This window comes from Eurosta solidaginis, chromosome 1, assembly GCF_040869045.1.
Source record: "Eurosta solidaginis isolate ZX-2024a chromosome 1, ASM4086904v1, whole genome shotgun sequence".
Taxonomy (NCBI): Eukaryota; Metazoa; Arthropoda; class Insecta; order Diptera; family Tephritidae; genus Eurosta; species Eurosta solidaginis.
Window position 1 is genome coordinate 40,779,163 of NC_090319.1, and position 27,605 is coordinate 40,806,767.

The 27,605-nt window shown below is 32.1% G+C and overlaps 1 protein-coding gene across 1 annotated transcript; it reads right to left on the reverse strand.

The window, feature by feature from the left end:
* Nucleotides 1–26,973, reverse strand: corto (centrosomal and chromosomal factor corto). Its single transcript, XM_067787791.1, has 2 exons — nt 26,630–26,973; nt 1–25,519 (listed from the first exon to the last, which is right to left on the reverse strand). The coding sequence occupies exon 2, from the start codon at nt 24,238–24,240 to the stop codon at nt 21,880–21,882; it is 2,361 nt and encodes a 786-aa protein (XP_067643892.1). The 5' UTR covers nt 24,241–25,519; nt 26,630–26,973; the 3' UTR covers nt 1–21,879.
* Between the last annotated feature and the right edge of the window lie 632 nt (nt 26,974–27,605).

The following is a 27,605-nucleotide window of genomic DNA, read 5'->3' on the forward strand; positions in this document are numbered from 1 at the left end:
TTTAATTTTGGTCAATTCAATTATAATATTTTTATTTTTGTTATTTTTTTTTTTCTTTTTTCTTTTCTTTCTGAATCTGTTTACTATTATTATTTCAGTTTTATCTGTTTGCTGTTATTGTTGTAGGTATTTGTGGATTTTGCTTTTGAATTATTTTTCTTTCTTCTTTCCAATTTCCTGCTTTAATAAATTATGTTTATATGTATCTATGTTTGTATGTTTCTATGTATGTATGTAAGTATGTACTATATATGGTAGTTTGCTATTAACGCTTATTCGGCTTTTGTCTGTGATTGATTATATAATAGCTAATATTTCCTTGTATCATTGTAATTATTATTATTAAATAAATATGCTACAAATTGTTTAGTTTTATTTTCTTTTTCTTTGTAATTGTAGGTATTTATTTATTTTTCATTATTATTTTTCTTCGGTTTTTTTGTCGCTCTTTTGATGCATTTATCATTCGTTTTTGTATCTAAATTTTTACTTTGCTACATATTACATATCTACATAGTTTATAAATGTATGCGTATATACATATTTTGTTGTTTTTTTTTTTTTTTTTTGAGTTCAATTTTACACAGTGGTTTCGCCTTTTATGCGTTTATCTACATTTAAATAAGCTTGTTTGTATGTATGTATGTGTGTATGTACGTGTATCAGAATTTCGCAACATAAAGTTTACATACTTACAGCGTTTATGTTTTTAAGTTTTTTTGTATTTTTTTTACACAATACTCATATACATTTCATAAGAATAATAGTAATTGTAATATTTTTTTTATTATTATTATTGTACACAATTTTATAATAATTAATGTTCACAGTACAATTTAGAAATTAAAAAAGAGAAACACATAATAATTAAAAATTATTAATAGCAAAACAGAATTTTACATGTTCGTTTCATTAATTAATTAATTTACATATTTAAATATATAATTAATATAAAACTACTATCACATTTAAATATATATATATGAAACTATACGTGTTTGTATATTTTCGTGTGTATGTGTATGTGTGACTTTTTCTATGTATACATTATAAGCGCTTTTCGATTTGCCTTTTTTCTGCTTTTTTCTGCTCGGTTGAGCGCTGCTCGCTTCGCTTAAAATTCTGTAAAGAGAAAACAACAACTAGGTTATAGTTGTTGTTTTTAAGATACCTAATGCAATTTAGATTAATTAGGTAATTCAGAGCGCCCAACTATTTCTCAAAATTGCGATCACTCAACTAAGTTAGTGCTGCAAAATCGACAAATTTAGTGCTGCCCATTTATTTCCCGAATTTATAAAAGAAATTACACCATAATCAATATCATAAATGAAAGAAACTAATGAGCGGCTAGTACATACATGTATAGTTTACTTTGATTTGTTAATTTGATCACCAAAGTGCAATTGCGGGTGCCCGAAATGCGTATTTTTGTCGGCCCTCTACTTGTATTTTGAACAGGTATCATGCATAAAAAACTAAAGCAAGTTCAATTTAAAGTAAACAAAGGCAAATAAAATAATAAATAAGAGTAACAATACCTGGCATAAAATTATGTTATCCTCTTTTTTACTAAATGTCATTGTTCATATACATACATTTTGAGTTCTAGCAGCCAAATTTGTATGTGCAAAAAAAGTTCCGAATACCCGTTTTTGATGAAAATCGATAGATAATCAATATTAATTTTAAATATTTACTACAAAGACTAAATCATTTCTCTGCCCGAAGAATAAATTAACAAACAGGTGCTAAAATATTAGTCATGGAATGAGTTCACCATGCAGTACTTACATCTTTCTGTTAATTTGACTACCATAAGGCCATTGCGGGCGCCCGATAAATCTTTTTTTTTAACTATGTAAAAAACTAATGCAAGTTCAAATTCAAGATTAACAGAAGCGAATTCAAATGTAATAAATACTAGCAAATGATTGCGCACATTTATTAGCTGACAAAGATACTCTTCTCTTTTTACTAATCGCATTATCATAACTGCCAAATTGACGTAAGCCACCAAATTTCAGATTTGTTATTCTAGATAGAAAACGTTAGGCAATCTTTGTAAATATTTAGATACTCAATAGACCAAAATTACTGCAGCTTTATGAACAAAACGCTGTTGAAAAGTATTTGTGGTTTAATAAGTTCACCCTGTAGCATTTATATTGTTTTGTTTACTTGATCATCATAAGGCGATTGCGAGCACCCGAAATGTGTTTTTTTTTTGTTTAAGAGCTCTTGAGAAGTTATGACGTGAAGTGAAAAAAAAATGAAATAAAAATAACTAACAATACATAAGAGCGCTTTCATAAATTTTTTTGCGAAAAATTGAAATCTAACAAAAATTTTACAAAACAAAAGCAAACCTTGGTTGCTCGGTGTGCAACAAAAGAACAGACCAAGTGAGCTTTTGGTATCCAGTGCTGCCAACGCATTCAATACGTGGTTCAAAACAACGCTATTCAAGCAAAGAGCAAATCGAAATGTTGTTGTTGCTTTTTTGTAAGTTTTTGTACGTTATATGCACATTTTTATTATTTTCTTTGACATGCCTTTGCATTATTTTCTAAATTTTATGCATTCATGCAAAACGATATGCATACATATGTATTTATTTATTTAAACTTTAGCAACTGCATACGATTCAGTTCTATTTGTTTTATTTATATGCACTAATTTTTTATTTAATTGCTTATATAAGCGTATATATGTTTTTATGTAATCGTGTGTAAATGTGTGAGTGTTTATTAAGTCTTCAAGAAAAATGTGTTCAAACATGTTTTGTAATTTTGTTATAATATATATATATTTTGTATAAAACAAAATTTTAGTACATACATACACATGTATGTATACATGTACGTAGGCATATTTAAATGTACATACATGCATATATATATATGCAATTCGTTATGTACTCGCATTGGTTATCTACAGGTATTTTTTTTTTTTTTTTGTGAGAACTTTATAGTAGCTCAAGCAGCAATTTTTCAAGAATTTCTTAGTATTTTTAATAATTAGTTTCTATTTATTACATACATATATTTTTGTATATATTTATGAATGTACATAATATGTACGTATTTATATACTTTTTATGTAATTTATTTTTGCATGCATTTATATAGTCGCTATTTTATGCTCATAAGTTATTCAGTTCTAGTTCTCTAATTTATTTGCATAAATTTTGTTTTATTTGCAGTTTGTTGTTGCTATTGTAGAAGTTCAAGCTAGTTAGATTAATGTACATACATATCATATAATGTAATTCAGTACGTATTTTAAATTTAAGACGATTCTTGCAAGTTTCATTTTATTATGGTTAATTTTGCGCTTCAAACTGCTACGAGCCAAATATGAGCCATTAATAAAAATTTAACTGGGAATATATATTTTGGCGTTTACCATTTTAAACAAAGTTGCAATTCAAATTGAAAACTATTTTCATGCAGCACTACCATCACTGCAAAGATTGCAAATATTCCGTTTCTCAAACTTGTCTTTTTAAATAAATGTTTGAGATATGACCCGTATGTCTTATTAAGGTGAATAAATACAGCGCATTTCAAAAAATTTTAGTTTCGGTGTGAATTTCAAGCTATAGGAAAAACGAATCCAAAAGTAATTGACAAAAAAAAATGTTATAAATAAAACTAATTTTATATACAAATTTTTAAATATGCCCAAAAAAGTTATCGTAAAAATCACTAATTGCAAAACAAAAACAAATAAAATCACTTATTAAAAAAATTTATATTCAAAAACATAACGTTGTTGATAAATACAATTTCAAACTTAAATCGTTTTACAAAATTTTTTTACACTTCATATAATCGCAATTCCAAAAAGTACGCCTACATATTGGTATAAGTGTAAATGTAAAAATGAAACTTGTCACGCAAATTACTAGCATATTCGATACTGTTGTTTGTATGTTTGTATTTGGCTATTTTTATCACTTTATTGTAGTCATAATGTTGTTTTCTAACTATAAAACATCGGCCATATGCCGTTTAAAAATGCATGAAATATGCCCTACGCCCCTAATTTATATAATGGCTTCGAAAAAAGCATATGGCTGTAATTATATTTTTTACTTAATTACATATCAATTACGTACAAATGTACATGCAAACGTGGCACTGCATATTAACTTTTTACCTATTTTCACTCCCATGCATTAACTGTCCTGAGAGCCTTCAGTTGAAACAAATCCATGTTGCGCGATAGCGAGTTTGAATTTAACAAATCAGCGTAGCTTTTATAATAAACGTATTGTCAATGAAATTTGCGGAAGAGAAAAAACTTTAGAAATATATTTTTTATTATATATAAGAACTGAAGTTCTTGAAAATATTCCACCCACGTTATTTTTTCGAACATTAAAAAAAAAACGCCAGAAAATTATTTTAAAAATTTTTTAAAATTTTCGTTTACAAATTGTTTGGTTTTTCAAATTCGAAAGTTAAATTTTTTTGAAACAGTTTAAGATTTTTTTTTTACTTTTAGAAATTTAATTTTTTTATTCTGGCCTGTATCGTGTGTTATGATACGTATTGGAATCCATTCTTTATAAATATGAAACTGACAAACTATTTATAAAAATTATGATAAATTATAAATCCAACTATTACGCGAAGTCTATAGTTCACATATGTCGTTATTCGGACGCACGATTTTAGAACTAGTTTGATTTAATATTTGAGTTAAAACTTGAATATATGAAACATATAAACAGACGAGCTTTCGGAAAAAATTTTAAAAACTCTAAGTCGAAATATTGAGAATAAAGAAATAAAAGCATATTCCAGTGTTTTATATAAAACAGACCTTTCAGCTCAATTAATCTGAAAAATGTAAATTAGAATTTATTTAAAGATTTTTGATTACTTTCTCTTAATTTTTTTTTTTAATTTTCTTGAGCTGGTGTTTTTGTCATTTAAAAAACTTGTTGAAATTTTGTATAAAATATTTTTATGAAGTTTTCTGATTTTAATAAGATTCTGAGAAATAAAAAGCTTTGGAAAAGCCTATTTCAGTTTCAAAAGGGAGCATATTTTAAAGTGGTAACAGTTGCAAAATTTAACTTTTAAAGATTTTGGGAAATCTCAAAAAACTTTTTCACTTTTTGCAAAAATTGTTTGAACTAATTTTGAACTGAGACATTTTCTTGAAATACTTTGAGGTAAACAAAATTATATAAATTTTGTTGTAGTTTTTGTTGTTGTATTAAGGACAAAGACACGCCCCGAAGGTTCTGGGGAGTGTCATCAATGTTGATGATCGTTTGCCAAATATATATCCCGTATGTTCTGGTAAGAAAGCACCATTAAGGTAATAGCCCGACCATCTCGGGAACGATTTATATGACCACATTAAACCCTCTAAGCCATCCTACCCCTCACCCTAGTTTCATGAGGAAATTGGCGTCGCCAGAGCCTCGTCTGCTAAACATGTTTATGATACATTCATATTTGTAACAGGATTCCCCTCGCGTAGGTGAGGTTGACAATTGGATTGCGAAAGATTTTAAGCTATATTGCTTTGCAGTGCGCTTATCAAACGCTTGAATCTCATAAAATAATTTTGTGACATTTTCAGATTTTAATAAGAATTGGGGAAATGAAAAAATTGGACATGCTAAAAGTTATTTGAGAAAAAAATAGAAGCAAAACTATAATTAAAAAAATAATTTTAAGTTCTGAATTTTTTTTAAAATTAAAAAAAATTAAATATTTTTATCACTTGATTATAATGTACATATGGATTGAACTGTAATCACGCTGGCAAATTAATATATGATGTATGTTTTTTTTAATAGTAAATGCCATTGTAGCTGTATGTTGAACCACAGTACACATATTTATTAGGCAGCCATTGCTTTTTTGGTTTGTATGCTAAATATTGAAATTGTTGTTAATCACGCGAAGCCTTGTCTTGCATTTTATTATATCTTTTGTGTTTATATTTAAGTACTAGGTAATATATTTTGTCAGTATTCAAGTTTTAATTTATGATTTTTTTTATTGCTTAAAATATGAAAAGCTGTTGAAAATGTATGAAACAAGAAATTTTATGCACACAAGGAAAGATAACAAACAATTTAATGTGAACAAAAACAAATTTTTTTTAATTCAATTCCATTTAAATATTTACACTCAGGGCCAAAAAATAAAATAAAATTGACTGAAAAGCAATGCGTTCTTTTTTATTTTTATAGTACTTTAATTTCCTTTTTTTTTTATCTGTAGACTTCTTTTTTTTGTGTATGATATAAGTTAACAACAATAACTACACTGCACCATGCTGTGAGTTAATTATACTCGTATGTAGTACTTCTGTACGTATGTAGGCATGTCTATTTTTCTTATGAAAAGTTTAAATTCTATAATAAGCGTAACGTGTCTATTGTTGTTGCAATACATTTGCTTGTATACAAAGGTGTTTCTTGAGCGCAACCTTCTTTTGTAAGGGTAGAAAGTCTTAAACAAACAAAAGTGCACGCGAACCATTTACTCTGACTCACATTTGAACACACAATGTACAGTGACTCACGTGCCAAAATGGAACCACATTTTCTTTTTTTTTGGAATTTCAAAATTGTTTTTTTTTTTTAGATTTCAAGCATTTTTATAAAATATACAAATAAGTAAATTTGTAAAATTTTGTCTTTATATCTTGGAGGAACCTACTAATTTTTTTAAACGTATCAGATTTTCATATCAAAGCATGAATATAAAATTAAAATTTTTAAAAACATTAAAAAATTATTTTTAATTTTTTTCTAAAACTATTTGAGCTTCTATTAATTCAATCTGATGAACTATAAAGCTGATTCCATAAATCAGAGTCCATTTTTTTTAGTGGTCAATAATGTTAGTTTTTTAACATAAATCCTTTTTTTTGAAAATTTATGAAATTATATACTGCAAAAAGAATTTTACTTTTAGAAAAAATTGTTGACATTTGTTTTAATTTAATAAATAAAGGTTTTTCAAAAAAATTTGTAAATTTTTAATGAAATTTTTATATAAAAATACTAATATCTTGCAGCAAAAAAACGTCACAGTAAAAACTTGTCATAAATATTGTTGAATTTTTAAAATTTGTTGCAAAAGTGTTTGAATTATGTTATGTGAAGTTGCTTCAAAACTGCATTCTCACATTTTTTCGTTTTTTGGTTTGTGTTCCTTTGAAATGCATACTCATGCTTTTCACACAAAAAACTCTCAAATTGATTTTGATGATTGGTGATTTCTTTTTTAGGAAAATTTATAAACTTCAATTTTGAAAAAAAAAATTTTTTTTTATTTTAATATACAAATACTAATATCTAAGCACTAAAAACATCGCACCGAAAATTATGGATTAAAATGAAACAAAAAAAGTTTTTAAAAATTTTGAAATTTAAAAATTTTGTTTCAAAATTTTAGGATTTTGTTATATAAACTTACTTCAAAGCTGCATTTGTGTGTGCAGTAGAAAAAAAAAAACAATTGTAAAACTGGTTTATAAACAAATTCCGTCCCATTTTCCAAGTCTGACACTGTAAGCAACTTGTTTAAATAAAATTTATTTACCAACTTATAGCACGCTATTCCCTATAATGCTCATATTTATTTACGTGTTTCAGCTCTTCCTGTGTGTACCTTTGTTCATTTATGATATTCTAGTTCTAGCAAATATTTTGTTAGTTCACTATGACTTGCCGCTTTCGCGCTAAATGCTTTCAGTTAAAATAGATTAAATATTAGCTATTTCCAAGTTAATTAACTTTTTTATGAAATTTCCCTGCCTTTCATTAGCCATCTGTTTCCTGGCTTACGTGGCTGGGGCATTTCCTATCAAATAAAAACAGAAACCAATCGTCCGACCATTGACAGTCGTCGGGCAGTGCATTATATATATACTGCTTTAAACGTACACATGCGCAGTACTACATATGTATGCATGTATGTATGTATGTAGTTTGCATTAATCTTCATTTGGCTCAATTCGTTCTATACTCCCATCTTCAGTCATATTTCTAACATTTTAATTTACTCTTAACTACTTTATCCTCTGCCCGCAACGATTTAAGAAGCTTATAACTGAAAGTTAATAGTTGTTGTTGTTGTAATAGAAGTAGCCTGATTCATATTATATGTATGTTAGCATGTTTCCGTTCTATATGCTTTCTGGTGTAATTGGGTGCGCCTAAAGTGGTGGTCAGTTAAATGTTACAAGCAATAAAAGTTGATATTTTTTGATTTTTTTAACTTTAAATTTGTTTTAAATTTTTTCGATTGTGAATTTAACATCTTTTTGTTATATATGACCCGGTCTATGACTTTTTTCTAGTTTCGATAGTTTTTGAGACGCTCTTTCACTTGGTGATAACTGGAAAGTCCTAACTTGCTTAGAAGTATACTAAAAAAGTAGAGAAAGAAGAGCATAAATGAAAGACGATGAAGCCTTTGGTTCCTTCGATGGCACTTTGGTGGCTGGTGAAGCCTCAGATTTTTTTGATAGCATTTTTTTCGATGGCAATGGAGCCAAAATATCGGTCAGAAACTAGTTTGTGCTTTGCCTTTTGGGCGTGACTGTTCATATACTGCTGTTTCTAGCAATTTCTTTTTTGAGTCATAAGCCACCTTTTCATAGACTGGGTCACATATAACAAATTTTGTTTTGAAAATATCAAACTAGAAAAGGCTAAAACAGTAAATGGAGCTCTTGGACAGCGAATATTGTAACAAAATTGGGCTCTGGTTTAGTTAAAGAGACATTGAAAATTCTTTGAGGTCACAAGGTACTGCAAACTGATTAAAAATAACCAGAATCATTTGAGAATATTTCTTGACCAATTGAAAACTATTTTGGGATCATTTTATTATCCTGTAACTGCGCGAAATTGTTCCGAATTGGTCCCGAAATAGTTTGAAATGATTCCAAAATTACTCCCGAAGTGTACCCCAAATATTGCTTCAACTGTGCCTACATAGTCCCGAAACAGTTTTCCCGAAATGATAACTAAAATAGTCCGGAAGTGATTCTGATATCGTTCCGAATCCGGTATGTATGCTTCTTATAGAAAAAAAACGAGAAGTCAATATTTTAATGCATAAATCGATGAATCATGTTTTGTGGAAAAAATTATAAGTCCTGCTCTTTTGCTATTTTATTTCTACCGCACTTTTGCGGATACGTTAATAGGATTCGCTTTTATTCGCTTTTAAAACAAATACACTTTTTATCGCCGGGTTTTCATATAAAAATTAGCAACCGCAAAGTTTTCTGAGAAAACCGTTTTCTTTTTCTATAAAGGCTTAAATTTAACCCATGGAAGTTACGAAGGTTAAGAAGAATCTCTGTAGGAGCATTACCATGCAATTCGAAAATATGGCGAAACCAAGAATATCAGTCTCCACATCTTAGGTGCGAAGAAGTTGATCAAAGTGCAGTTGAAGATAAAAAAAAATACTTTAATAAATTTCAGCTTTACCACTGATGAAGTTTAGTTGCTTATCAAAACGTTGGGTCGTAACAGTGAAGCTTTGTTGACTTGCACTGAGCAAGTATTTTGGCCATAAAAGGCTATTACAACATACTTTGATAAATGTTATAATTTTCTGAAGATAAATTCCAAAAAAAAAGTGACAAATCTAAGCTTCGAAACCTTTTTACAACAGCCAAATCCAATATTTGAGTATTGGATCACACAAAAAAAATATACTCGTTTTATTATATATAATTTGCTTCTTAATAAATGCTTTTAACTGAATGGTTAGCGAGGTAGCGACTTGGAACGAAAGGAAACTAGGTCTCCATCGTCTGTGCCCGTTCGTCTTCTCGCCTCAAGTTATGACAAATAGCAATTAAATGTAAAAATTAACCCTTTTTTGTTATGAGCAAGTAAAAATGTTGCGTATACGCAATGGTGCACTCAAATAATTTTTGCCAATTTTCTGCGCTTAAGAAGCATTTACCATCAAGGTCGTGTAAAATTGAGTTAAAAGCGCTTTTCGCCAGCAAATGTACGCTATTTTAGCTTATTCTTGGCAAATAATGCTGCCTCATGCTAAGTAGCATAATTCTTGTTACATTTATCTCGCCACAAATGTACTTTGTGCAGATTGTGCTATTGACAAAGAATAATATTTTGATATATAAGATTTTTATCATTGGTTATGCTTGTATGTGACTTTTCGTACGCAAACGCGTGCATATGAAACTCATGCACTGGCGAAATACTAGCTTTGATTTTAATATCTTTTTTTTATATATATTTTTTACTGAAGTATGTAAGCATACTTTATATATTATCTGCCTTTTTTTATTATGTTTGATCTCAAAGAAAAAACCGTCCACATATGCATACAATTTTTTAATTATGTATAACTCTTGAATCACGATGTCCAAACCACACACAAAGTCTCATGAGCTTATTCATAGTTAAACCATCACGTATTTGCAAGTTAATGAATGCTTCATTATCTTTAAAGCCAATGAGCACACAAAACGAATAAATTTAAAACACATTTGTGTATGTGTGTGTGTGCTTGTGTAATGACATACAATGCTACAAAACCAGATCTGCTTTTATAATTAAATTAAAATTTAATTATTTTGAGGAGAATTAATTTTCGTTTTTATTGATTCAAAACTAAACTTGGGCACTAAATTTTTTAATTAGAAAAATAAAAAATAAAAATTTCCACAAAATGAAACGAGTCTAAATTAGAAGACGATTGAACAGCAGAGCAACGAAATGATGAACTTTTCTTAGTATGAATGTGGCTACATATGTACGTACATACATATATGCATACATACAAACGTACATGAGCCGTTGTCAGTTAATAATAATGAAAAAAAATAAATAAATAAAATATAGTAAATTATATAATTAATTTAAATTTATGATTTCAGTGTTGCTGACCCAAATGTGGTTATGCATGTATGTCTCATTGAATTTAAGCGAGAAAAAAAAAAACAAATAAACAAGACAAATAAAGCTATAAAAAAAAATTACTTAAACGCGCCAATGAGCAAACAGTGTAATTTTGACACGACGACTGCTCATTAAGGCAACGGAAGGCATTAAGAACGTGGTAGGCTGACAAGCAAGTATGTACATTGGTATGTATATATGTATATATGTGATAGCTATTCGAAGAACAAACTAACAAGCTTATAATTTTAAATTTTTTTATGGACATATATACATATGTATGTATATAGTGGTGTAAAGCAGCGCACAAAATCAGGGTAAATTTTTATCAAATTTCGTCATTTAAATTCTACTTTTTCTATTTTCGATAATTTGAAAAAACTTCCATGAATTTCGTAACTCAAACAGGCAAATCAAATTCAAAAATGTTTTCGAAAAAATTTTAAAATTCCATAACATTTTACGAAAATTTCGAATTATTTATTTAAGTTTTTTGAATTTTTTGAGGTACGCAGTTTTGTAGCCCAATAAAAAACGTTTTCGAAAATATGCAAAACTACCCCAAAAACTTTTTCGAATTTGAAAATTCGAAACTCGAAATTTTAATTTTTAGTTTACCGAATTTTTTGAGCATTCAGTTTTAAAAATTTTTCTTTTACATAATTTTTAATTTTGGAAATTTGAAAAGTTCAAATATTTTCGAAACAGTTTAAAAAAATGTTTAATTTTAAGAATTTAAAATTATTTATTTCTAGTTCTGGGCCTGTATCGTGTATTACGATTCGTAACGGAAACCATTCTTTACCCAACTTATAAATATAAAATGCCAAACTATTTATTTAAATTGTGATAAATTATAAATCCAACTAGTACGCGAAGTCTCTTGTTCACATATGTATGTCGTTATTCGAATTGGCGATTTCAGAGCTAATTTGATTTAATGTTTGAGTGAAAACTTGATTTCTATACGAATTGTAACACATTAAATAGGCTCAGTTAATTAAAAACAAGCTCACACTTTTTGAAACATGATCTTTGAAATATATAAACAGACGAGCTTTCGAAAAATTTTTAAAAAAGACTCAACTCTATGTAGAAATTAAAGCATATTCCAGTGTTTAATATCAAACAAACCTTTGAGTTCAATATTATAGCGCAATCAGTTTTAATCAGAAGTTAGAGAGACTTATAACTTGTACCTTGTTATACTAAAATTATGTGGACTACAGAACTGCATATTCAAAAAAAAAAAAAAAAAATACAGATAATTTTTAATAAAAATTTCGAGTTTTGAATTTTCGATAATTTGAAAAAACTTCCATGAATTTCGTAACTCAAACAGGCAAATCAAATTCAAAAATTTTTCGAAAAAATTTTAAAATTCATAAAATTTTACGAAAATTTCGTATTTTTATTTAAGTTTTTTGAATTTTTTTAGGTACGCAGTTTTGTAGCCCAATAAGAAACGTTTTCGAAAATATGCAAAACTACCCCAAAAACTTTTTCGAATTTGAAAATTCGAAACTCGAAATTTTTATTTTTAGTCTACCGAATTTTTTGAGCATTCAGTTCTAAAAATTTTTCTTTTACATAATTTTTTATTTTTGAAATTCGAAAAGTTCAAATATTTTCGAAACACACCTTTTAGTTCAATTTTATAGCGCAATCAGTTTTAATCAGAAGTTAGAGATGCATATAACTTGTACCTTGTTATACTAAAATTATTTGGACTACAGAACTGTATACTCAAAAAAATACAGAAAATTTTAAATAAAAATTTCGAGTTTTGAATTTTCGAATTCGAAAAATTTTTTGTAGTCGGTTTCGACAACTCCATACAAAAAATCTGAAATTTTTGGAATTTTTTTTAAAACGTCTTTAATGCTGGTTTGCATGGTTTTAGTTAAAATATGCATGGCAGTTTGTTCTTAAATTATCTTAAATAAAAAAAATATTATTTAATATATGAAATTTTATAAAAATATCCACTGCTATTTTCATTATCGCTACTTTATACAAAACAGTGGCTTAGAATATTGTATGACCGCACACTAGCAACATTTACAAGGTTTCTCTAGGGATTTGCATATAACATTGAGAGAAAACAAAATTGGAAAAAAATATTATATACTATTTTAGCTAATTCAGACGGCGCTGTATGCGAAGTCATTTTGAACTTTTTTTCTTCACCTAAAAACTCTATTTTATAAGCTGATATTCGTATGTGATACAGAAATTCAAAAGGCAAGAAGGTTCTGGTGCAAGGGTATTCAAGAAATTTTGCAAACGGAGCTAAACGATGGCGACGTATATTAAAACAACACCGAACTACGCTCTAAAAATTATATAAAAAATAAATGTTTCCATCAACACTCAATCACCGACACATTAGTATCGAAATTGGTGTTCTTTAACATTTAAAACTACTGAGCTAAACAACGTTAATGCCTTTACAAGAAGAAATTAAAGTCAATACATGAAGCTTCAACTCTATTAGTCTCCTTTCAGGTGTGACTTCACCTTCACCTTCATTTCTGCGCTACATGTGGAGTCTTGCCTTTAAGGACCCTCATGGCGCTGTAGTTTAGGTGCTTTACCACAGCTAAGTAGAGAGAACAGTGGGCCAGCTAGCATTGAATGAAAGTCAATCTAAGATTGTACAGTTTGCTTGGAGTGTGTGCCATGGCAAAGCTTACGCAGTTTAACAAATGGTGTAATAGTTTTCCCTAGTTATTCTACCCAAATCGTTTTGTTTGTTGTTGAGAGCCAAATGAAGTCAAACTGAAGTTGTTATGAGACATTAGAAGCCTACGCGCTGTCGCTAGGCCTCATTGGAATATGCCATTATAAATTCAGTTTAGAATTAATTTTTTCATGAATTTTTATAATTTTTTTCCTAGCACAAACTAATCACTTAAATACTTTTCAACAACAATGAAAGACGAAAGTTTAGTGCATCGAATGCTATTGATTTCAGCTGATAAAAGTGCTTTTTATATTTACTTGCAAAGAAAGCTATTGCCAAAAAATATATATATGTACATACATATATAAAATTTAAAAAGTCACGCGTGAGTTGATTTTAAGTATGTACACACACACACACCAGCCTTCGCACACAACAAAAAAAAAAATCGACGGACTGGAATGTTGAGTAATTCGATTCGGCAAATATTTGATTTTTATGGCTGGGGAGCCATAAAATTTCTATATCGAAATTTAATGAATATTTACGTTATTTTAGGTCGTGCGGATATTTTGCGTTAAAAAAAAATAAATTTATAAATTAAAAGAAAAAAAATAACAAGCCACGTTGAAAGCAACGTTGCTAAATGAAGTTTCCTCAAGATCTGACAAAACAAGTCAACAATTCAAACTTTAAGATAAGCAAACTCAACACGACGCAGGCAGTCAATTTTTTTTTTTTTTTTTTGAGTGAACCAAAATTCTTATCAAATAGGAGCATTGGCATTTGGCATTGTAGGCCAGTAAAGTTGATTGACTTTGTGAAATATTTAATATTTTATAGCGGCAAATGTGACTGCGATACAAAGTATCACGGCTTCAAACAAAATCTGGCCCTAAAACTACTTAAGCTCTTGTAATATGCAAAAATTGTAGCAGCGGTCGCTACCGATTTACAGTTTTTGTTTTCACAGTAACTTTTCAATCAAACTTTTCCGCAAGTTCTTCGTTTTTATAAAGTTTTATAAATTGCCCTGTTTCCAATATAGAAATGATGCATTTTTTTCAATCTCAAAAGTCTAATCTGACGGTGTTGTAGAAGAAGTGCAACTACCTCGTAAGTTATTTAATCGTATTCGTTTCAGGCCTGGGATTTAGCAAACTAAAATCTCTAAGCAATTTGCTTCGCGTTCCACAAACGCTCTACCAAGACCTTATTTATCTAGCTCCTTTAACCAATCTGTTAAAAACAAAGACTTGGAAAGGGCTTATTGTGTATCGCGGTTTATTTTTTATGTTGGCATTATTGTTTCGACTGTTATCTAAAAATGATTTCACTTCTTGCACGCAATCTTGAAGATCTTTCATTGCTTTAATCAGTTTTCTGCAAGATCTTATAACTGTTTCGTATTAATAAAATCGCTTTAATTAGTGCTCTCAGCATTATAGGCATCCGCTGAAGAAGTTCAGCTTATGTTTGAGGTGAAAAATATAACTGCCTTACATGTACAGTAGACTTAGATCTACTTTTATCGATTAATCATGGCTAAATAGAATGCCGTCTTCAGGCTGCAGTACCGTAGGCATTGTGTTGTCTACTTTCAGAGGGTGAGAAAAAGGGACACAAGATGAGACCACGGTAGCAACTTAAAACATGATGTGAGCGTGTATATTTGTTATCTTGTTATATTTGTTATCTTATCGCCTATACTTTCGATATATCACTTAGGATGCGGCACAATGATTGTAGGAGACAACTTTGACGAAAATAAAAACTTGATCTTTTGTGATAACAAAGTTTCTCATAAAATAGTTGGTTCACTTTTTAAACTTGTATTGAACTACAATTTATCTCTACGCAATGGAATAGGATGTACCTAATATGAATCCAAACTCAAAGTAGCAACAAGCAGCACTGTAGTAAAATATATAATAGAGGACGTTTAGGTCGAAAGAACATTACGACCTGATTTGCAATTCGGTAATATTTTAATTCACAAGTCGAAATCCGAGCGATTTTTGATTCTAATCTGAATTAAATCGAAACTTGTGCACTAAGCTTTAGAGTCGATTCGTAGGCTAGATTTTTAAGATTTTTCACTAGTCGAGTTTACGCTACGTGAGATACCTAACTTGACGACAAAACTTGCTTAAAGTTTGTAGTGGAAAATATGTTTGTAGGTGCAATAAGTCAGACTATCTGGCATCACTGTTCGATTAAACTTAGAACATACTGGTAACTTGTAAGCACTCATGTCAACCATTTTGGAGTGTGAAACAAAGAGAAATAAAAGAGTCATTCGATTGTAACCACGAAGCCGGTCAGTTGTGCTTTATTTAAAGAGAAGTGTATTCCGCAATTTTAAGTTAGAGGTTGTGTTTGCTGGGATCCCAGCGAATTAAGGGGCTTAAAATATATGAGCGGTAACACATGATTGTCTTAAGAGGCGACTTAAATCCAAAGGTTCAAAGTTTCGAGGTATCAAAAACCTCGTTCACGCAGCAGTCGCGCGCGCCTAATAGTCACGAAGGTTATTTTCGCGATTGTAAGTGCAACAACAACAACAAAAACTATGTCTGCTGATTTAAATCCGAGGAGGAGCGTTAGGCTAAATTTTTGGATAATTTGAACGAAATTGCCAGAGAAGCTATGAAAAGAAGATGAATATTCGTTCACTTTTTTCACCAGTTAAGAGTAATATACATGAAAGATAACAATTTGTCACAATAAGAGAGTTCAGGATTTTGTGCAAATGGTCTAGCATTTTACAATACACTAACAAAATACACGGATAGGCATTCGCTATGTCATGGCAAATACGCAACATCAAAAACCGTAGTTTATTTTTTCAATTTTGAATAGCAAATTAACAACTGTCAAAACAAAATAAAAAATGCAGAGAAAAATTTTAAAACGAAAAAAAGTTGTTCACGATTCCTCATTTGCTATAGCAACGTTTTCAACACCCACGGTGGAATCATCAGTTGAAGTAAATAAAAAAGGCAGAAGATGTACGCTATCTGAAATGCTAGGGTTGTATTTTCAATGGTCAGATGAGTGTAAAATTTTTACCCGCTTTGGAAAAATAGGAGTAGAAAAATAAATACCTTGCTACGAAAGCCATTACAGAAACTGTTTTTCAGCATATCAGTGCCACCTAACAGCAATGCAAAATGGGATACACAGGACCAGTGCGAGCTTATATTACTTTTGGCATCGCATAAAAATAAAAAAAACTGTGATGAGCAGTAAAATTCAATAATGCGTCTCAAGTAAACTGACCTCAACTTCAACTACAGTTGAAGCTTTCATCGAAAAACCGGACATAAAAGGGAGAGGTGTTATCCATTATTTAGTTGAACTGTAGTAACTTTGTGCATTCAAATGGATTTCGGTTTTTGATGAAAAGTTTTAAAGTCACACTTGGAATTGATCTTAATAGCATTTTCACACAGAAACTTAAGCGAATTACAATTAATAATGTCAGGGGATATAATAGCGTCGCGGCAGTCGGCCTAGAACCAGAAGATGCTGATCCGATCGAGCCGGATTCATATATTCTAAATTACAATCCATAACTGAAACATTCCACTTATCTCAGCGGCCTGATTTTTAGGCAAAACAACAACAGTGAGTTAAAATTTTTTGTAACTATATTAAGAAATCCATTGTTTTAGCGAAGTTTTTACAAAAATAAGGCGTAACACGACAGTTTTGGTGTTCTTGATGAATGATTGACAAAAACATTTCTCGAAAGTCTACAGTAGCGCTGCACAGGCGAAAATCTTTGTTGGATATGAATTGAATGCAAATAGTTTGTTTTAACAACGAACTGTTTACATTTTTTTTTTTTTTTTGTGAACAAATTAAACATACATATTAGGACGGGTCGATTTGTGGGGAGACAAAAAAATTGCCCATTGCTCTGCAAAAATCATATTCTAGGGATCAAAATAAGAAACTTTGCCGAAGGAACCATACCTCTAAAACGAATTCTGATGTCCCCCCCCCCCTTTGGGTCGAACTTGCAAATTTTGAAAAATCCCACTTTGAAATGCCTATGTTTTTTTCTTTTTTGAGTTTATTTTTCTCTTTAGAAATTTATTTAGTCAGAACATATGTAAATGAAAAAATGAATTTAACTTAGTACTAGAAAAGAAATTAAAAAAAATTATTAGAAATTAGCGTTTTTACAACCCCCTTATAAAACGAAGGCATCACTGTGATGCATTTGCATGTCGTAAACATAGTTGTGTGGGTTTTTTATTCAACCGTTTTAAAAAATGAAGGTATCACTGTGACACAATTGCAGATCGTAAAATTGCTTGTTTTGTTTTTTTTAAGCCACCACAAGACACCACAGGTAGAATTGAAATTGCCCCTACCCAAAAGTTCGACCCAGAGCAATGCTTTTCACAGAGCAATGAGCGATTTTTAAATCGACCCGCCCTAATACATATGTAATGGAAAAATCAATAGTATAAACGTAATAGTTACCCATATGGCGAATCTCTGTAATTAAATCCAGTAAAGGTGCATCGATATTCACCTACTGGTTTATGTGAAAAAAAGTACTAAAACCACAATATTTTGCTTCTGAAAAATAGAAGAAAAAAAAAACACTTTTTCGGGGACAACATTGGTGAAAATATTTCAGATAGCCGAATGACAGAACAAAGAAGAATTTAGAGCGAGACAATTGACGACTTACTTCACCTGGTTATTCCACCATGTCAACACCAAAATTCTGAACTCACTTAATGTAGAAGTGTTTTTTGTCGCTAACTTGCTCTATATCAGAAAAGTAGCAGCTTTGTTTAAAAAAAAAATATATATATATATATGGGAACCGCAACCTAACATTTCTTTATATTCTTAATCGCTCTAATTTTTATTCAAATTTCCAAGCCGGAACACTGGTTAGAACCCGCACTAATGAACTAAAAAAATTAACAAACAAACAAAAATCGTATTTGGCGACGCACAGTGTTTCGTGTAGAACAAGCTAGCTGGACAAAAACAAAGTTCTTATTCCAAGAAAAGTGTAATGAGAAATGAAAGAAAACAAACAAAATAACGGAATTTGTGTTTTTTTTTTTTTTGATATTTTTGCTCATATATATTGAGTAATTGAAGTAAGAAGGCAGGAGTGGCCGTAAAAACCATTGATTAATTTGCAAAATTCTTGTTGAATATTAAACTTCCTATTTATTTTAAGTGAACACTTTTATATAATTTTTTTCATGGATTCTAGGCACGCAGATAAGTAAAATTTTCTAATAGTAATTCTTTCGCAAATAGAGTATTTTCAATATATTTAACATTCCGTTATTAAGAAGAAAAGGTATTTTTTCTCTATATTTTTAACTTTAGGAACAAAAAAGTTACATACATCCGCGGACATCCGGGCTAAATTTTACATATGTTATAGTCGCAAGTATTCTCTAATAGTCGAAAGAAAAAACCATTGCGAATTCTTTGCACATCTATTTTTAATTTTTTTTTTTTTTGTAGATTTAGTTATCTCTACATATAAAATAGAATGTATGTACGTGCCAGCTCTAACGAGATATTTGAACCTTTAAAGCTGATCTACAAACAGCAAAACCGATTTCCAGCTACAGGGAACAAACACGTAGCCGTAAAACACACAAAAATAAACGCGCAAGGTCAACAAGAGCATACCAAAAGCAAAAAGGCGAAGATCACTGACTTCAACCTGCCACAACATACCGCACCAGTCAATAAGGCATAAAGCAGGTACATACAAAGCAATCCTAATCCAGATATAACCACACAGGAACGCTACACAAAACAACCCCATTTGGTAGCATCTACGACAATACCTGAATGTAATATAAATACTGCACAACTGATAACAAATCAGAACGATCAACGACACTTAATATGGCAGCACAACAACCATCAACTACTCACACTGTCGGAAAATCAACAACACAAAGCAGTTTAGTTATAACCGTACCAAGAACGGAGTTTTTTGACATTTGGGTTCAACATACGAAGGAAACCAGATATTTTTATTTTATTTTTTTTATTTAAAGTTTAAGCTTACAAATATCGGCATATTCGTCGAAGCTGGATCAAAAGTGGATCACTTCTGGAAGACATAAGGAGCGATTTTTGAATAAAAACTCGGAGTGGCTTTCGGGTTCAGACTTCACATTTACAATAACGGTGGATTCAAAGTTGCCATTAGACCAACCAACCACTTTTTCAGGTAACCCCGGCCCCGGAAGACGAAAGAAGGACTTTGGTTTTTTCACTGCAGCTAAAGTGAAAAAACCAAACGGCTTCGAGCGGATGAACTCTTGCAATCTAGAAGTCCTGGAGAGTTACTTTATGCGGCAGAAGTATCAAGGCGTATGTCCGGCAACAGAAATATTGCTAACATTATAAAAATATCACAGGAAACCACTCAAATATCTGGCAAAAAGATGACATGTTAGCCAGATGCACGATGCTTGAGCAATGTAGAAGCTTTAGCATACTACGTAGATAGCAAGTCGACGACTCATGGGTACAAAACGACTCGGAAGTGGAGCATCAAGGTTTATCCATCATTTTATAGTCTAAGAAAAGCTAAGGCAGAATGCTATCCAAATGAAATTGATGTGGGTGAAACACATGCGCAAATTAAAGTTCAGCCCGTATTAGATACCACTGTTGAGCGTTTAGTTTTAGCAAATCAAGAAGTTTTTGTTAGTTTATTACCTACAAACTTGACGTTTACTTTAATCAGCAAGTGGGGTTGCGATGGAAGCTCTGGCCATCCCTTTTTGGACAATTCTTACAATTTTCGCTTTCGCAAATTTATTAACAATTTTTGTTGTTATAAATAAAATTTATTTATAAATTTCTTTTAACTAATTTCCCATAAGAAAATTTGTCACGATCTATAACAAAAACTAAATTATATTTAAAAATGTTTGAAAAATTCGACGAATTTTCAAAAAAAATTTTAATTTTTTTTTCAGAATTTTTAGAATTTTTTAGAGTATTGAGATTTGTAGTCCATTCAATTTAAGTGCAATAAAGTAATATTCTTAAGTCCTTTAAATTTTTTTTTGGATATATGTCACTTATTCACACGAGTAACTGTATATGAAATAAGCAAATGTATGCATATGAAGTAAAATTTTGGAAAAAAAAAATAAAAAAAAAGAACATATGGCTGAAAAAAATTACGTAGTTGTAATAAATGACTGCATATGAAACGGAAAATCTCATAAAATAATTTTGTCCAGCTAGCTTGTTCTACACGAAACACTGTGCGACGGTATTTATTAAAATCAAAATACCGACGGCATTTTTCATACAATTTCTTTCTAAATATGCACTGCTTGTATATATGAAGTATTGTAAGCGTTTTTTGGGGGGGTTGAAAACACTGTATTCAGCTTGTAACGCACTATAAGTACACAACAACAACATTTAGACGTTTATGCAAGTAATTAAGTAACTAATGGCAACTTTTTGTTTAGTTTGTTGCTTTTTTTGTTGTTTGCTACGAATATCGAAAAATGTTACTTTCTGTGCAGCTATGTTCGCATTTTTAATTATTTTTTTTTTTTTTTATATTTAGTGTCATATATAGTAAGTATGTATGTATGTATGTACTTTTCGCATGTAATATCCAAAACTTTTACCTAATTATTATTTCATTATTAATTCTTAACAATTTTTGCAATTTTCGTTTAACATAATTTTTATTAAATTGTTTTTTTTGCTAACTTTTACGATTTGCGTTCAGTAATTTTGCATAGCATTTTATTTTTTATATAATTTTTGTGTTCTATAATTCGAAATATGTATGCTGTTGAGTGTTGTTGTTTTTGCTTGTTCTCGCAATTTATTATTAATTTTTTTTTATGTACCTTTGTTTATATAACAAATATCGCTACTAGCATTTTAGACTAACACATTTGCATACCAATATGCTTGCGCGCTAAATTGGCCTACAACATAAAAAGCTTTTGCATTCTATAACTACGCTGCAATGCATTGCCGCCGGCGCGCAGATAGAAAGCTGCCGACGGTTTACACACGTTATTAGTTTACGCTATGCACTACACTTTCATATAGCATTCAAGTTTACAAACGCTAAAACACTTACAGTTGCTGCATTTTATTAGCTGGCTAACGCTGTGGTTGCTGCTGCTGCTGCTACTGCAGCTGCTGTACACTGCTGCACTTGCTGTTGCTATTGCTGTGTGTGCGTTCACCCGCTTCACGTTGATCATACATTATAGCAGGAAATTTGCTGTAGATGCTGATATGAGGGTGTTGCGGCGTATTGTGGAAATGTTTGTCCCAGATTGGGCGCCACATTCGTTGTTACCGCCGCTGCTGACAAATATGGATGCATACGCTGTGCACGCAAGTATTGACGATATTTACCGCTCAACTTGTCGTCGCGCACATAATGTGCGCTTATCGTGGGTGTGGTGTCAGGTCCTGCCTGATAATTGCTAGGAACTGTTGCCATTGGACTGCGATCGATCATAAGCGCCGATGATGTGGATGATGTGGCAGCTGCAGCAGAGCAAACGCTGCTCGCATCTGCCCATAATGCGCCAGTGGGTAGGCAATGTGTTTGTTGATGTTGTTGCATTTGTTGCTGTTGGTGGTGGTGTTTTTTGCTATTTGAGTGAAGTGTTGCCAAAGCAGCAGCCGCTGCAGAACTCGCATGACTGTGGTTGTTGCTGCTATTGCTGCTGTTGCTAGCACCGCTATAAACACCACCCGATATCATTGCATCACGTTTGCCAACAGCTGATAAACTTTTACCGCCACCACCACCAAATAAGGCAGGTGTGCTGCGTGGTGCTAACATTTGGCTTGTTTGTACGGCTGCTGCTGCTGCTGCAGCAGCTGCTGCTGGTGTTATTGAGGAACGTGCAGCTAATGCTGCTAGCTGATCCCATTGTGAGGCATTTTGGTTTAGGATATTTTGCTGTTGTTGCTGCTGCTGTTTTTGTTGACTTTGTGTGGAGGTGACGGCAGCAGCTGCTGCAGCGGCGGCAGCGGCTACGGCAACAATTGAGGCAGATGAGCTGTGACTGTGTTGACTGTGGCTGTGACTTTGGCTTGAACGTTGTTGTTGTTGTTGTTGTTGTTGCTGCTGCAGCGTTTGATTTGTTTGTGGTAAAACAGCAGCGGCATTACTGCGACTTTGATTGTTGCGCTGGTGTGCAGCTGTTCTACGCACTGCATTTGCGTGCTCAATATACGCCGCAGTTGCGGAGGTTGCGGAGGAGTTGGCAGAAGCTGGCGCAGCGGAGGCAATACCAATTTGTGTTTGTTGTTGCTGCACCGCTTGCTGCTGCGCATGTTGTTGATGTTGATTATGCTGATGATGCGTTATCACCACCGGATAATGCGCTTGCTGTGACATTTGCGACATTTGCTGTTGTTGCAATTGCTGCTGCTGTTGTTGTTGTTGTTGTTGTTGCTGCTGCTGCTGTTGCTCTTGTTGCAGCTGCGCTTGCTGCTGCTGTTGTGAAGACTGTCGCAACTGCTGATGCTGTAATTGTTGCTGATATTGCACAACTACTTGATGATGTTGTTGTTGTTGTTGTTGTTGCTGCTGCTGCAGATGTTGTTGTGTTTGGTTTTGTTGTTGTTGCTGCTGTTGTATTACCTGAGTTTGACGCACCACTGCGCGTCGTGCACTACCAGACGCATTCGCTGTTGCACCAGACGTGCTTGCTGCGACTACCGTTGCTGCGCCGGTGCCGTTGCCGCTTGTGCTAGCGATTACGGTGGACACAGCGCCACTATTCAAACTGCTTACCAATAAAGCCGCGCTACTACGCGCTGTTGCCGACATATTGTTAACAAAAGGACTGCGCCTTTGCGATTCCATTTTGCGAAAATAGCAGGGATGTATCATAAGCAGCGGCTCAACGCGTTGCCCAACTGGCGGCTTAGGTTGATTTGGCAATTCATATTCAACGCTGCAATCAACATGCAATGGAATGGAATAGTCTTTTTGTGTTGTTGCTGCTGCAGCTGTTGCCGCATTACTACCGACATTAATTAAAGCTACAGTTGCGCCAGTTGTTAGTGTGGCGTTGTTGTTGGCGGCGGCACTATTGTTTCTACTGCTGTTACAGGTTGCGCGACTATTCGTAATGCTGGCGCTGCCTATGCTATTATTGGTAATCACAGAATTAGTGGCGGCGACGGCAGGTATCGCTGTAGCGGCATTACCAGCACGAGCAGTTGCTGCCGCCGCCGTTGCACCCAATGTTGTGGCGCGATTTGACGCGTTAGTTGTTGTTGTTGTGACAACTACGCTGGTGGATTGTGTGTGATGTTGCAACTGTTGTTGTTGTTGCTGTGTGTGTTGGTAAATTTGTTGTTGCTGCTGCTGCTGCTGCTGCTGTTGTTGTTGTTGTTGATGATGATGATGCGCTTGCTGCTGCTGTTGATGACTATGACTATTGTGTTGCTGCTGTTGGTGGTGATGGTGTTGGTGATGTTGTTGTAGTTGATGTTGATGATTATGATGCTGCTGTGCGCTTAATAGCGCCGCAGATGACACACTATGCGACAAGGGCATGTCATAGGTGGCATAACAAGCGGCCATTGTCATTTTGGCAAAAGTTTATTTATTTTTTCTTGTGTTGTCTTGAATTTTGTTGTTATACAATAGCAATTATATAACGCACGGCGTTGCCTTTTGTGTGCTGGTTGTCTTTTTATTGGTTGCTAGCACAATTTTTTTTAATCACATTTATGTGAAAATTTTGCACTGTGCGCTCTTGGATTTTTGTTGTAATTTTTATTTTTGTATATGCAATATCTTTTGTGGCAACTTAGAACACCCACAAAAATAGAATTTTTTTTTTTTGCTTTTACACTGCTTGGCACTTATTTGGTTTGCTTTCTAAATTTTGTAATTTTTTTCTTCTGCTTATAATTTTTTTTTTTTTTCAATTGAGATTTTTTTTTCTTCACTTCAAGATTTTAATTTTTATGCAAGCTTAGTTATTAATTATTTAGCTTTATGTATCTCGAGCACTCAACTGTATTGCTGTTGTTTTTTGTTTTTTTTTTTTAACAAATTTTGCTGGCTCCACACTTTTACACTTCTTGCACTTCTTTATAGCTTCAGGCACTGGTGTTTCATATGCAAATATTTTTTTTTTCTCTTAATGCTTTTTATCTTTTTTTCCAATGTTTAAGTTTACACACAAATTGCTGTTATGAATTGTGATTTTTTTTTTTTTTTTTTTTTCAATCACATTTGCTATATATCCGTTCTCTCTGAACGCTTTGTTGTGCTGCTGCTGATGTTTCGTTGCCTACTGAACTTTTATTCGCACATGCAATTATGTTTAACACACGCACGCACATACAGTTGACGTTGGCATGTATTTATGTATATACTCGTATGTATGTTATGTAGCTATATTTTTTTTTTTACTAATCCGCTTAGGTATGCGTGTATGTGTGTTTTGGGTTTAATTTGTTTTTACTTTGTTTAAGGTTAAATTTATCAGGAACGTTAATCCATATGTTGCTGTTGTTGTTTCAGTGTTTAAAGTTTACCATTTAAATTGTGTTTTCCCTTAATATGCAGGTAGGTAGAAATATATATATGTATTTGTTGTTTTCTTTTTAATTAGTAGACGTACTTTGTTTTGTTTATATGTACATAAGCAATTTTACCTTTTGCAGTTAAGCCGTTTAATTTTTTGCTTTTTTGCAAGAATTTTTTTTAAATAATTTTTTTTTTAAATAATTTTTTTTTTTGTTCAAATAAATGTTTTTTATTTGAAATTGTAAGTGACTTTTTGTATTTGCTTATTTTAACTGTGATCAGCTGTTATAATTGTTGTATTTTTGTTATCAGTCTTTATTCACGTGAACTAAAAAACATTGCGTACTTTTATATTTTTTGGTTATATTTTGTAATTTTGTCTTACTTTTGCTGCTACTTTAGCTTACAAAAATTAACTCAGCCTTAATCAAATTTAATTAAATTATGCATTAAGTTCTAGTAACAATTGCAAATTTTTTTTTTTTAATTTCTCTATTTTGCCTTTTTACCGCACATCACTTTACACTTTGACCAGCTCAGCTCGCTTGAATTAAGAAAAAAATAAATTTCGAATTTCTTAATGATTAACCGTCCTCGTTTACACGCTGCTACTTTATGGCTTTAGCAGCAACTTCGGCAAACGTCTTAGGGCACATTAAGTTCTGCTGGCGTGCGCTAAGTTTGACGTTTACGTCGACTGCGTCAATTACGCTTACTTGCCTGCCTGCAATCACTTTTGCAAAGCACTCGTTATGACCGGAATAATTACTGCGCTGCTGGTGGTGATTATTGAGTAAAATTTCTATGGATTTAGTTTGAGTGATTTTTTTCTTTTTCGTTTTTTCCACTCAAAATAAACACTCAATTGTATAATTGCTTACTAGCAGCAAATTTGTTATTGCTGCTGCCGCAATTTATAGCAATCGTTGCACTTTGTTGCTTTTTTTTTTAAACGTCGCCTAAAACCAGCGCGTTTGCCTCGACTTAAGTTGATCCTTAAAGCTTTTGTGCTTAGTTTTCACGTCGTGAAAAATTTGCAAAGGCAAAACGCAACATTTATGTGTATAGGCTGTCTTGCTTACGCATTCAGAGTGTATTAGAATAAACGACCGACCGTGCAACTGTCTGTTGGCGAGACGACGATATGACATACAACGGCACACAAGACGTTAAAACCAACTGAATGTCACTTAAAGCTGTGTACAAATGTCACGATTGTTACAACGTTGAACTTTTTGGTGTATTTTTTATTTCAGACGTTTTTTTTTTTTTTTTTCAAGCTGCAAGTCTAAAAGCGCTCTCGTGCTGTGCTTAGCTGAAACGCCCTTTTTTGTCTGGCCTCGGCAAAGTATTGATTTTTTTTTTTTTTTTTTCACTTTGCAATGTTCAACTTATGCGCAAATTTTTCAAATATTTTTTTTCTAAAATTTTCACTTACTTAGTAGCTGCAATTCTTTGATTTAATTTAACACTATCACAATTTTTTATTAAATTTTTTGTTGTAATATTATTATCTATTGTTATTAAGTCGTATTTGCTTATAATCAATGCTCTCTCTTGCGTGAATAATAGAAAAATATTTTTTTTTTAATTTACATGCTGTATAACTATTTTTTGGCTTTGTCTGTATTGTTGTTGTTAAATGTTGTTTTTTTTTTTTTGCTAATTAAGTTAGCTGAGCTCTTGCTTACGACGTAAATGACTTTATCAAACGAGCTCTCTCAACCGACTGTGGCTTTGCTATTTTGCACCATCGCTGTATCCAATAGTTTGTGAATGAGTTTTTTTCAGGCGACTAACCCCAACAGCTGACCCAGCTATAAAGCAGCCAGCTGTTTTGTGGCGTAATGTGAGTATAATGTGCTGAATATAGAGTAGAAATAAATGCTCAAACACGCATACATACAGCGTCAAAAAATCAAGAAAAATAAACCACTTATTTACACTCCCAGTATGTAAGCATGTATGTATGTATGATACGTTTATGTATTAACAAATCAGCTGTGCCCATGGCGCTCTCGCCGCGCATGCATGCATACATTCATACTTACCTACTTCCTTTCTAATCGTGAGAGAGCGGAAGTGCATTCCCATAAACCAATTGCATTCAGTTGCCGGCCCTCGATTTCATAACGGCCACCATTATTTTACAAGCTACTTACACACGCTCATATTTGTGTACATGGGAGTCTTCAGAGGGTCCAGTGCCCCATTCTTTTCAAGTGGTTTCTCATTGACAAGGGTATTGTTCATTTGATTATGTATGTATCTGCCATGGCTCTAAGGTAGCGTACCGTCTTGATTGTGAAGTTCGAAATCTGGATAGATAGACAGATTTAAATACATTCATGTTACTAATTTATTTTAGATACAAAGTTAGGATTGCCAGATTGGAATTCTCAAAACGGGATTAT